This window comes from Saccoglossus kowalevskii, chromosome 13 (genome assembly GCF_978046115.1).
Source record: "Saccoglossus kowalevskii chromosome 13, keSacKowa6.1, whole genome shotgun sequence".
Classification (NCBI taxonomy): domain Eukaryota; kingdom Metazoa; phylum Hemichordata; class Enteropneusta; family Harrimaniidae; genus Saccoglossus; species Saccoglossus kowalevskii.
This window is the reverse complement of record NC_140653.1, coordinates 34,323,367-34,337,885: the sequence shown is the minus strand read 5'-3', so window position 1 is coordinate 34,337,885 and position 14,519 is coordinate 34,323,367. Positions and strand designations below refer to the sequence as shown.

At 33.2% G+C, this 14,519-nt stretch overlaps 1 protein-coding gene across 4 annotated transcripts in view; it reads right to left on the bottom strand.

The window, feature by feature from the left end:
* LOC100372454 (long-chain-fatty-acid--CoA ligase ACSBG2-like) overlaps window positions 1-14,519 on the bottom strand; it is a 79,230-nt gene that overhangs the window by 47,661 nt on the left and 17,050 nt on the right. For 3 of the 4 annotated variants that reach the window (XM_085507258.1, XM_085507261.1, XM_085507259.1), the window contains one exon: window positions 2,192-2,334. In XM_085507258.1, coding sequence (XP_085363384.1) covers window positions 2,192-2,304 — 113 coding nt within the window. In that variant the 5' untranslated portion in view covers window positions 2,305-2,334. Of the gene's footprint in view, window positions 1-2,191; window positions 2,335-3,508; window positions 3,530-14,519 lie in introns of those variants that run through there. The other variant, XM_085507260.1, reaches the window with a different exon arrangement.

Below are 14,519 nucleotides of genomic sequence, written 5' to 3'. Positions count from 1 at the left end.
CTATCAACTAAGGTAAGTGTGAGGCTCAAAATTGGTACTTTGCGCCACCTGAATGCGCTGGCGCAATTCCCAAAATAACTTATAAGCATTGTGTGCCCCTTGTTGCGCAATCATTCTGTATAGTGCACCATTGAGAAAATTCATGGATGGAGCACAATATGAATTTTTTTGATGGTGCAAAAAAAAGGGGACAGGATACGGTGCAGAATGATGGCGCAACTAAGGGGCGCACAATGTTTATTTCGGGAAATGTGCCAGAGCATTCAAGGGGTGGTATCCATTTTGATCCTCAGACATACCTCATCAGATAGCTTCATTTTTTTTTTGTAAAACCTAACAAATTTTAAGTATCAATGTCATCGACAATTTCAACATATTCTTTATTATTTACATGTATCTATGTTACTAACACAAGACAGACATGCATGTATCTCGGCAGATTACACTTCACAATTTAGATACATGTGTAAGATATAAGCTAGCTAAATATTAAGTTATGCTCAATCTGTACAGTAACTTGAAAACATACAGATCAACCGATCAAATACCTTTGTCAACAACAGGATATAGTAGAGATACAGTTTACAGGGAGGGCACAAATGTTCCTTCAACTTTGACAAGTTTTTTATCTTCTGATAATTATGCCAGTATTATTAATCATGTTTTACAGATAAGCAAATGATACAGTTTTACAACAAGCAATATTAGTGTATTCTATTGCTGTATGTGTGTGTAATGTGTTGCTTATCTGCACCAGCAAGTACTACTCAGTAAGTTTGCAATACAACTCTGGTATGTTTCCTCATGTAACCAGGAAGGCATTTCATTTCATGTACCAGAATTGTTTAAAACGAGGGAGTCGTCACCTGCGCTTGCATCAAATTGGCCATAGCATGTCATTGTTTACAAACAAGTGTCTACCCATGAGCCTTTGCATTTTTATCTTGTGTTGTTATCAACGTTTGGTACTCAATTCCTGCACATACGCAGGTGATGACCCTCCGGCTTTAATATGTTGCAAATGCGATAAGCAGGGCTGTTTGCTTTCCAGGACAAAAGGTCAAAGGTTGTGTCAATGAACCGGTAAGTTTGCAAGACTTAGATTGGTTTCAAGGTCAGTTTGTGTGCATGTTTCGCAATATAACTTAAACGTAAAAATAGAACCACATTCAGACTTTTAACCATGTGACCTGTAAGACCTGGTTAGATTTTAAGGCAAATGCCAATATATCATAAAAACGTTTGTGACCATAACTATGCAACCATAGCCTAAATTATGTCACTTAGAGATTATATTAGTAATAAATAATATCTGGTACAGGTTGGCATAGGTCAAATCTGTTATTAACCAATCAGAATGCTGTGTTGTACCAACACAACTCAAAATAAATTCCGAAATACATTCCGCCATTGCAATCTAGAGATGAATTTTTGGTGTCATTATACCATCCATTAGAATTGATTTCGGCGAAAAAAAAGCATGATTGTTTTAAAAAACTGGTAATTAGTAATTTTTGAATGGTAAATTGAATATGGAATGAAGTATTTAGCACCTCTCTAGGTTGTTTACAGGTGAGTGTTGAAGCGTAGTTTATGTACGGTTACCGTGGTCTATGCATTCACAATATATTAATGGTGTTGGCTGTATTACATAAATTTGATTAGTTGTATTCAGAGATCATGTTTTAAGGCAAATTTGACCCTGAAAACAGAAATATCCCACAAGGGGTGGAGGCACTTAGCCGAGCACGGGTGGTTAAACAATTACAGTAATTGCAAGAACATTTTAAAATCTGTAATTTGTTTATAAATTATATTGTGATATTTCATTATTAGGTAGATGAAATCTTGACAGTATCTGACAATCTGTTTGCAGGTGAGTAAAAATAATTCAGTGACATAACATTGATCAGGCTAGTCTTACACAATAAATGGCATACCAGGGTACTACACATGCACATGAAAATAGTTTAAGGTCTGATAGACATGTATACAGATGCCACCAAAGGGACGGTTTGTGTACACACCAGAAAAATTGTGGATAATATACATTTGTGATATTGTATGCATTTTGGGGGTAATTTGAGTTAATGTGTTGTTTAAAATCCAACATTGCCGGAACCCCAACCGTATTATGGATGCCCTGGGGTAAATATGCAGTGCAACTGATGCTAATAATAGATAACATTACCTGGGATCTGGAGATATGGCTTCATTGGTTCCATTTAATGTTATATCATTAGACATAGCAGATGTATTTGCAGGATCAGTTGGACTATAAGCCCTGTCCACTTCAGTACTCATGTTAACTGGTTATCTTTTAAGATCAATATTCTATAAGATATAATTAAGATAAAGAGATATACATTTTGTAGTTTTTGTATAATTTGTATAATCAGGCCAATATACTTTTTGTATATTCACAGACATATATATACATTATGTAGTTTTTGTATAATCAGGGCGATATACTTTTTGTAATTTCTGATAAGCAGTACAATATATTTAATGTAGTTTTCCTATAATCAGGGCTATATACATTTTGTAGCTTTTGTACAATCAGGGGTATACACTTGTTGTAGTTTTGTATAATCAGGGGTATACACTTGTTGTAGTTTTGTATAATCAGGGGTATACACTTGTTGTAGTTTTGTATAATCAGGGATATACACTTGTTGTAGTTTTGTACAATCAGGGGTATACACTTGTTGTAGTTTTGTATAATCAGGGCTAAATACTTGTTGTAGTTTTGTATAATCAGGGATATACACTTGTTGTAGTTTTGTACAATCAGGGGTATACACTTGTTGTAGTTTTGTATAATCAGGGCTAAATACTTTTTGTAGTTTTTATATAGTTAAGACTAATACTTCTTGAAGTTTTCGTATAATTAGGGCCATACACTTGTAGTTTGTATAATCAAGGCCAAACACTTGTGGTTTCGTATAATTAGGGCTATATACTTTTTGTAGAAAGTTAGCACCGACAACAGACCAGCTGTAATATGAACAGCGTCACTCTGTTGCTAAGTTGACAGCAGAGCTAAAAAAAAATATGAACAAACTTAAGAAGGTTTTAAGTGGACTTGCTATGATTTATGGAGTACACCATAGTCTGTCACAAAGAACCTACATTACATGCTTTCATTCGTACATACTTTAGTATATTTCACACAATAGCATGATAGTTACATGTGCGATTGACGTCATGCCATACGTCACATCATAGAAATAATTCTTGAGAGCTTTTGATTCATGCAAACAGATCAAAGTAAACACAAACAACAAAGTAACCAGTAATTTGTAGATTCTGAAATAATTAGATGTGAGGGTTATATAATATAATAACTTTGTTGTAAACTTTTCATTGATCAAAGCACACATCCTTGTCTGTACAAATACAGATTAAACATTTCAACACAGAGAAGAGTGAAGCCTTGGTACCTAGGAAATTATAACAAAATGCTTGAATTAAACCACGAGACAAGATAATTGAATGTTCTACTTACACGTACATGTCACCCTGGGGACAGCCAACTCAAGAAGCCCATCTAATATGGGGATTTAACATCAGGAACAATACTTTCACATTTTACAGTGGAAGGTTGAACAATAAATAAAAACACAATAGTTAAAGGTTATTGTTTCTTTCCACAACAGCCATTTATATAGTTAGTGAAAGGCCGACAGTGCTTGGTTACATGTCTGACCAGTTCTTTTTCTATTGTCTGTAGATTAGGGTCACTGAACAGGTAACCAAGAACTGTACAGGAATGCAAACTATGATATGAAGTCATACACCTGTTTAGGCTGGCACAATTCATTCCCTTCGATATAACTTTTATTAGAAGTTTCAGTGTTTCTCTGAGTAAAAATGAACAATCTGAACAAATTATTTTTAATTTCATTCACACACATTATTCAAGATGACTTTTAAAATCAAATCAAAACATTTGTTAGTGACAATTATCCTTAGAACGAATAGACCCTAAATAGAAATAAAACTCAGGACCAAATGATCATGATTAGATATTCTAGAAACAGAGCACCCATAATGCATTTCTCTTCAACATACTATTTATTGTATTATTAGATTAGGAGATGATGTGAGGATATACAGTGGAAGTATCTACTCAGGTATCTTAACATTAGTTGTATGGTCGTGTAGGTAAGAATGTAATCTTTTCAATTTAGAAAGTAAACTTGTATTACATACATTACTTTTCAATTTAGAAAGTAAACTTGTATTACATACATTACTTTTCAATTTAGAAAGTAAACTTGTATTACATACATTACTTTTCAATTTAGAAAGTAAACTTGTAATACATACATTACTTTTCAATTTAGAAAGTAAACTTGTATTACATACATTATTTTTCAATATAGAAAGTAAACTTGTAATACACACATTACTTTTCAATTTAGAAAGTAAACTTGTATTACATACATTACTTTTCAATATAGAAAGTAAACTTGTAATACATACATTACTTTTCAATTTAGAAAGTAAACTTGTATTACATACATTACTTTTCAATTTAGAAAGTAAACTTGTATTATATACATTACTTTTCAATATAGAAAGTAAACTTGTATTATATACATTACTTTTCAATTTAGAAAGTAAACTTGTATTACATACATCACTTTTCAATTTAGAACGGAAACTTGTATTACATACATTACTTTTCAATATAGAAAGTAAACTTGTAATACATACATTACTTTTCAATTTAGAAAGTAAACTTGTATTACATACATTACTTTTCAATTTAGAAAGTAAACTTGTATTACATACATTACTTTTCAATATAGAAAGTAAACTTGTATTATATACATTACTTTTCAATTTAGAAAGTAAACTTGTATTACATACATCACTTTTCAATTTAGAAAGTAAACTTGTATTACATACATTACTTTTCAATTTAGAAAGTAAACTTGTATTACATACATTACTTTTCAATTTAGAAAGTAAACTTGTATTATATACATTACTTTTCAATATAGAAAGTAAACTTGTATTATATACATTACTTTTCAATTTAGAAAGTAAACTTGTATTACATACATCACTTTTCAATTTAGAACGGAAACTTGTATTACATACATTACTTTTCAATTTAGAACGTAAACTTGTATTACATACTGTTAGATATGATACCAGAATAACTTAGCAAGCTTTATGAGTAGAATCTTTACAAAAACCATAGTGAGTAAAGTCAGCGAGTGAGCTAGGTAATTTTTTCTAATATTGCCAATTTTGGGAACAGCTGTGAGGATGCTACATACTGTTTGGTTAGATTTAATTAAAAAAAATAGACAAATCACTTTTTTTTTTTAATTTTGGGGGGATTCTATATGTAAAATAAAGTTTTTACATTATTGCTACAGAGTTTTGTACTATGAAATCTTGCTTGGAGCCCTGAACTTGGCACAGAGGTGTAAATTGGTTTTAAAATATTTCTTTTTAAGCCCTATGCAATAGCATAAAATTACAGCACACAGTAGCTATGGAGATGACATTGACATTTTTTAATTTGGTTGAAATATAGCCATAATATCACAAATGAACAAAATGACGTGCATCAAGGTCCCATTACATTTAATGCATTGTCTCAGTTTTATAAATAATAGTCATGTATGACAGTGATCTGGGCCTAGAATGGCAGAAATACTTGATTTTGGTGTATTTGTAACATTAATATGGCTATGATTCAATTATCTTGAATAAGATTGCCAAACAAATACCTGAGCATATGTGGGACATAAAGTATAAATAAAGTTTGAATATGACTGGTCAAGGCATGTCAAAGATACATTTGTATCGAGGCCAACATTCTGCAAATTTAAATCTGATCTAAAATTATCATACCAGAAATTTTAAAACAAATTTGTGAATAAAATCACAGTTTGCCAGTATAGACATGTGGCATTTTAGGATTTATTAAAAAATTGTAAAATAAACAAGTGAAATAAAAGAAATGCAAGCAAAACTATTGATACAAAGTATGTGTGTTTTTGTATCCGAGGGATATCAAACACTGTATCCAGAAATAATTTGGGAGTGTAATAATACTATTATTAATTGTAAAAAATATACATTGTATGTAAAATACAGCTGTCGCATAGGCTTTGGCTTTATTTTCACTGCAGCATCGCTTCACATAAACAAAAAGCAGCTTTGCTACAATGTGGCATCACCTTCACTTCACATCAGCTTCAAGTACAAATTAATATGTTTATAATCACATTAATTCATATTTATTTGTTTTTGAATGTTAAAATTATAGTAATGACCCTTTAACCTTGATTTTATCGAAATGCAATAATTTATTTTCAGCAATATTCTGACTTGAATGTAAAAAATATAATTGGATGATTGCCATGCTTGCAAAGTAAATCAACATGATGCCTGGGTTTATTTTCCGTACTGTTGATGTATACACTTAAGCAGAGAACATGGACAGAGTGATATAAAACAATGTAAAATAAAATAAATCCAACACCACAACCTTAAAAACCGTGACTTATCAAGAGTTGTGACTTACCAAGGGGTTACATGAGGGGGGGAGGGGGTTGGGGGTTATGCAATAAAAATGGATAACAAGCAGCCTCTGATAGGTAGCTCTGCTGTTAGCAATGCACTAAAAACCTGAAAAGTTGAAAATTTCACTTTTTACCAAAAATTAGAGAATTCAAGATATCATAACAAAATGAACAAATCTAAAAGAGGTTGGCCCAAGGTACATATAAAAGCAATAAGAATTGTAATTTTGAAGAAGAAGTCAAACAAGCAGCCTATCGGCTGAGATAGCTCCGCTGTTAGCAATGCACATTTCAATTAAAGAACTCGGACTTACAGTTTTTAACAAGAAGTCGAAAATATCACTTTCTATCAAAAATGACCAAAATATTCACCAAAATTAGAGAATTGAAGATATCATCACGAAATGAACAAATCTGAGAAAGGTCTACATGTAGTATCTATATGTGTAATATCAAAGCAATTGAACTTTTGGTTTTTAACAAGAAGTCAAAAATATCACTTTTTACCAAAAATTACAAAAATATTCACCAAAATTAGAGAATTGAAGATATCATCACAAAATGAACAAATCTGAGAGAGGTCCACATGTAGTACATATATATGTAATATCAAAGCAATCGGACTTGTGGTTTTTAACAAGAAGTCGAAAATATCACTTTTTACCAAAAATTACAAAAATATTCACCAAAATTAGAGAATTGAAGATATCATCACAAAATGAACAAATCTGAGAGAGGTCCACATGTAGTACATATATATGTAATATCAAAGCAATCGGACTTGTGGTTTTTAACAAGAAGTCGAAAATATCACTTTTTACCAAAAATTACAAAAATATTCACCAAAATTAGAGAATTGAAGATATCATTACAAAATGAACAAATCTGAGAGAGGTCCACATGTAGTACCTATATATGTAATATCAAAGCAATTGCACTTGCATTTTTTAACAAGAAGTCGAAAATATCACTTTTTACCAAAAATGACAAAAATATTCACCAAAATTAGAGAATTGAAGATATCAACATGAAATGAACAAACCTAAGAGAGGTCTACCCAAGGTACATATACACCAAGTATCAAAGCATTCAGGCTTGTAGTTTTCAAGAAGAAGTCGAAAAAGTAAAACATTGACAAGGACGACGACGGACAATCACTCATATGATAAGCTGTATATGATAATATGAATAAGACAGTGGCGTTGTGTCGTCACCGGAAGCGCTGTCCCAGCACAAACCTGTGTCATATGACGCCTTACTAGCCGATTTTGGCTAAAATTCCGCTCCGCCGCCTCTTTACAACAGTGTTTATACGCGGAACTTGATATTGCTTTTTACAATTTGGGTTGCCTTTGAATCACATATTTTAGTGAAACATTGTTTATAGAGTGAAATATTATTGTCATACATAATTCAATCTTTGAAACAACAGAAACTAACACATAATAACGATAATCAAATTTGTGTTTGAAGTTCGAAAGTAGTTGCGTTATTTCCGGTTTCAACTAGTTCAAAATTAGAACGTCCTTGAGCGCAATAAAATCACGCGTCGAAACGTTCGAAATTTCGAACAAACTCCCAGCACACCTAGCGCGATATGCGTCAGATCGGTGTAGAAGATGCCGAACTGCAGCGTCAATGTGACAGCGGAGCTAAAAAGTAAAAAGTTAGTTCGTAATCAATACTACTACATGTATTTGAAACACATAACAAGGGGGATCACAGTTCAAGTTGTGTGCCTAAATAATCCTATTTGTAGCAATATATATGTTCGTAATTAATTTTATCTAGTTTCCGAGAAAAACTTCACCATTAAAACACCATTTGAATCTCATCACAATCACCATTTTAATTGTGAGCCTGTAATGGCGCTACAAGTGATGCTGTAGCGAAACTTATGCGACACTTAAGTGAACAAATGGAAATGAAGCTGATGACATATTGTAGCAAAGCCAGATCTTAGTTTATGCGAACCTGAAGAAATGCTCAAGTCAAAACTTATGTGATAGCTAAACTGTATACTGAGGAATGTAGCCAACCAAGACATACAATGTAGTGTAACCCACCCCACCCCACCCAGTGTACATACACAAGTACTATTGAAAGTCAACACAAAAAGTGAAGAAATGTAATAATAATTTGATTGCTTAATCATGAGTTGACTGTATACATAGCTATACATGTATATAAATATGCATTAAAAGTTGTATAATACCAAGATGTAAGATGAGGCATATACAAGTGGTATAAGACCTTGCATAGATTGCAAGATGAACACAAAATGACACAACAAATCAATTTTAGAAATACTACCTTGTATTGCAAATGAGTGGATCTGTGAATGAATCTATTAGTGTCCCAGACTGTTTTTCTTTTGTCTTAGTAACAAAGTGGTTAGGTTTTCAAATGCAGTGGTAATTTAGTTTATGTAATGAAACATTACACGGCATCTGATGCCATTTGTAAAAATAATGAACCTTGATTGACACACATGCACACCATATTTTCATCATATATCAATAAACTACATGTATGAGGTTATCACCTGATAAAGCTGGTTGATACGAGTAACAATCAAGTATTATCTAAGAACCAAAGGTGAACAGATATTACATGATACCATAAGGTATAAATGCTCCTGCAGAGTGTCATGAAAGATATATCATTGATTTAAACTACCGGTATGTTGTGTTCGACATAAACATATTTATACATGTAAATACATGGATATGCAACAGAGGTGAAAAAAACCCATGTGTATATATAAAACGTGTGTAAGATGTCCAAAGTTGTACTATCAACTGTGAAGCTACTGGGTATACAACACATATGAAACTGAAGTCGAACATAAAACAAATCAGCTGCTACACGTACATGTATGATTGTCATCAGAAATTTGATGTTGCAATACACTGTACTGGTGAAGATAAGTGAATGAAATCAACTCTCCCCTCTATAAACAAAACAATTTTGGCTTTCTTAGCATCTGTGCCAAGTTGAGATGACCCCTTGCAGCGATAGATCACTCACTTCATTGTGACACTATAGATCTCTGCAATGGATACAATAAATTATCAACCAATTAAGTCAACATTCATCTGTTATGGAAATGAGACCTTAATGGTAATGTAAAACAAGCCATGCATGGCACAGTCCCCGTTAGTTATCAAATTTAAGATATAAAGTTTTGTTTATAGGAATATAGCTGGAATATAAACATGTCAGGAATATGATGATTGTTTAACATTTAAATGATTGACATTTGTATCTGATCGTCAAATGAGTATTGAGAGATATTGCTCTGGAACAGCATTAATTAAAACAAAATCAGCCATTATGAATATATGTATAATGAATATATGAAATTTGAACATAGTCAGTCAAAGCATGTCAGAGATATGGCTCTAGAAGCCCATTCATTAAAACAAAATGGCCACTAGTCAGCCATTCAGAATCCGATCTAAAAAATAAAACAAGTTTTTTAGCACAAAAATAGCCACCATTAGGCCACTTTGAAAAGGATCGTCAAACCAATATATATGTATATCTGTGACATGATGTATAATGAATATTAAAAATTTGAACATAATCAGTCAAAACAAGTCAGACATATGGGTCTGGAAACCCATTCATTAAAACAAAATGGCCACCGGACAGCCATTTTGAGTCTGATCTGAAAAATAAAATGACGTGCATCAGGAACCCGTAATGTCTAATGTATGTACCAAGTTTGAACTAAATCCATCCATGAATGCCAGAAATGCTTGATATTTGATGATTTTTTAGCACAAAAATGACAACCATTCGGCCATTTTGAATAGGATCGTCAAACCAATATATCTGTCTATCTATGACATGATGTATAATGAATATTTAAAATTTGAACATAATCAGTCAAAACAAGTTGCAAATATGGGTCTAGAAGTCCATTCATTAAAACAAAATGGCCACCAGTCGGCCATTTTGAATGTTATCTGAAAAACAAAATTATTTGCATCAAGGTCCCATAATGTCTAATGTATATATCAAGTTTGAACAAAATCCATCTGTAAACAGCCGGGAAATGCTTGATTTTTATGATTTTTTAGCACAAAAATGGCTGCCATTCGGCCATCATGAGTCAGAACGTAAAACAAAATGATGTTCATCAAGGCCTTATAATGTCCAACGTATATACAAGGTTTGAACAAAATCCATCTGTAAACAGCCGGGAAATGCTTGATTTTGATGATTTTAGTACAAAAATGGCCGCCATTCGGCCATCTTGAATCAGATCATGAAACAAATTGACGTGCATATGTATGATATCATGTATGATGTATGTGTGAAGTTTGATTGTGATTGGTCCAGGCATTTCTAAGATACGGGTCCGGACGCACGCACAGACGCACGCACGGACACACGGAGGTCAAAACGTAAGTCACCGTTTTCGAACTTCGTCCGAACGGGGACTAATAAAGAGGCTGTCAAATGTACATGCACTCAATCTGTCCAATGAAGGTGCCTGCATGCCTAAGCCTTGTTTACATGTGATGAGAACAATCTGTCCAATGGCAAAGTCTGCATGCCTAAGCCTTGTTTACATGTGATGAGAACAATCTGTCCAATGGCAAAGTCTGCATGCCTAAGCCTTGTTTACATGTGATGAAAGCAATCTGTCCAATGGCAAAGTCAGCATGCCTAAGCCTTGTTTACATGTGATGAGAACAATCTGTCCAATGGCAAAGCCTGCATGTCGAAGCCTTGTTTACATGTGATGAGAACAATCTGTCCAATGGCAAAGTCTGCATGCCGAAGCCTTGTTTACATGTGATGAGACCAATCTGTCCAATGAAGGTGCCTGCATGGCTAAGCCTTGTTTACATGTGATGAGAACAATCTGTCCAATGGCAAAGTCTGCATGCCTAAGCCTTGTTTACATGTGATGAGAAACCATAGACCCTAAAGAAAATGAAGGCTTTGTAAATATTCCTTATCAGTAAGCTAAACGGCTCTGTTCATACATCACAGTGGTTTACATTTAACTTGGCGTTCATGACTTATTCACCTACCATTGGATAACCGTTAGAGGGCACTGTTTTTACCATGCGATCTTGTCTCTTCTCACCTGGAACTCAGAGTAAAGACCAGCCCTCTGACTCCAAGCTAAACTAACTCAGGTAGACACTGGGTTAATCTGTTTACACAATGCTTTCCAGTTGGTTAAGAACTGCAGGTGGAACACCTGTGAACACTAGACTGAATACTGCCTAGATATAGAATAGTCACAAAGCGTGTTCAAGATGCAGGTGACTTCACATATACAATATTATCGTAATAACATTGCACCTAATTTAAAGTGTTGCACATGCACAAAATTGAATATGAATGAAACAAAAACGAGCTCAATTTTAACATGCACCTCACACCCCTAAGACCAAGTTCATGAATATTATTGACAATGCAGTTTCTGAAAATTTCCTCAATAAAACCATGAGTACACAATGTATAAGAAAAGACATTAACACAGGTATAAAGCATGTCAGATAAATCAACACTGCTTACCTATATGAAGTGTGCAGTAAACTAAAGCCAGACAAGTACAGTCAGCTACCATAAAAGTTCACACAAGTCATTCGCCTGAAGCATGGTCTAGATTTGTAAGGTCAAAGGATTCAATCTAGGCTACACAATTGTTAATAGGTAGATAAGGACGGTGAGGATGAAGGGAACATCACACACACTTTATGCATGCATAGTATTTTCTACATGTTAAAATGCAACTTACTTTCAAAGTTACCTCTATATGTCCAAATAATACATCTAGCATTAACACATGGAGTTTACCAGACAACTCTGATCAGGACAACATATTTACAAAAATCACAGTATTATGTTAATCAGAGCAACAAAGTTCAATTCGTTTGTTTTTATTCCAAAGTTCATTTCAAACATTCTGCCTTGCATGAGTGAAGGATGTATGTAGGAATCAAAGGTTATGTTTGCTTGTATAATCTTTCTTGTGATTATCACGTTGGACCGATTTATCTTATACCACGTACCAGGTATCATCAGGTAGGTCTCACAAAAAAAAAATTATTCTGGTCAGTCAGTGAGATTTTTTTTGCTGAAATATTTGATGAGCACAAATGAATTTCACTGTGCAGGGGTACATGTAAGTAAAAAAAAAAATGATCCCTCACACCACGTGCATGCTATGCTGACAAGAAGCGCACATTTTTTTGGCCTTACAACGAGTAAACTAAGGAATGTGCCAATGTTGATGACCTAATTCATACCAGGTCGGTAAGAAAAAATTTGAACGAGTGTTGATATGTTATGGGAGAAGAACGCCCCCAAGAGCCATCCAGTAAAACCAAAGTGGAACCAGCAAAACCAAAGTGGAACCAGCAAAAGAGGGCATCCTCACATTGGACTTTATTGTCATCAGCAGATGGACATTTTGGGTGTATTATAATTAAAAGGCCACGCCCATTAATTCCCTAAGCAACTTTGGTCCAGAATACTGCAGTATGATAAATCTATGATTGTCTAAGCTTTTATATTTTATAGGCTTCTTTAATCTCTATACCAAAATTCTAAATTATGTCATTACTGCCAAGCTATTGCTTTCCTGAGACACTTTTTTTCATTTTACACCATTACTGGCATTACAATCACTAGTATAATCCTTACAAAAATTACATTTTGTGGTACGCATACTTTATGTAAATATTTATATTCTGGTAATCCATATAATTCTAAATGTCAGAAATACTACCAGCACAAATGAACAGTTATTGTACAACATTTTACTTTCAGTGGAATTTTGTTTATGTTGAAATCAGCATTTCAAAGCATTACCTGTACTCAATGTATTTTCATTTATTTATTCCTCTAGGAAAATTAAAATCCATTGAAAACAATTTGTAACACGGTCCTCATCATTAGATTAATAAGTGAAAATTCTCTCTATTTTGAATTCAATCTGTTTGATGTGTTCTCTGATGTAAAATATCAAAGCAGTACAAAAGCTAAAAAGAATAAAAGCATTTTTTTAAAACAAAATACATGTATCTATACACATGAGTGATTAATTACAAAACATATCCCTAAATGATGCCGGACGTGGCTCGTGAACAGCGCTTTTTATTAATTAATATGAAATAAAATATAATCAGATAATCAGACGCATAAAGTAAAAGGTGTCATACACTGGTATTTCAGGCATAACAATTTTCTGGTTATTGGTTATTTCTGGTCAATTCACTGTGAATTTGTGTAAAAAGAATAAACTAGTGAGAGGTTAACTTAAGAATGATCACAAATCGTAAGTTAATCATTAATTTCCTTAATGTCAGTTATGTTCAGGTCAATCATTTTTGTGGGTTGAATAGTTAATATGCATAAAAAAATGACTATTAAATTTGCATGAAAAAAGTTTCACCAAAAATATGGGTAGATAGGGTTTAATCAGAAACAAATGAATACCGGTATGACAGAATAGTAAGTATCAATACAAGTAGAACTGAATTCCATGTACAAGCTACACTAGGATGCAACTGTATGGATATTCAAGATTTGATGCTGATGATTTAGACTACATCAAGTTCAGCTTTTTACTTGACTGATATGTAACTATATCCCTGATGATGATGGTTACCATGGTTTTCCACAGATGCATATCACTGGCCACTTATTCATATTTCAATGTGATGACAACAACTCACCTGCTATAACATCAAATAAGAGGAAATCTATCATACATGGTATCATCAATATCATCAATATTCCTATTGAATTACTAAAATATGGAATGTATAATTTCTGCTATCCATAATAACTTATAACCATTATCGCTAACAATTCTTTAATGAAGAACAGACAGGTTATGATATATGTGGTTTAACTTAACTGAGTACAAACATCAATTAAAACGTGTAGAAGCTACAGCCATACATGTACCTCAGCATAGACCTCTTTCCAGGA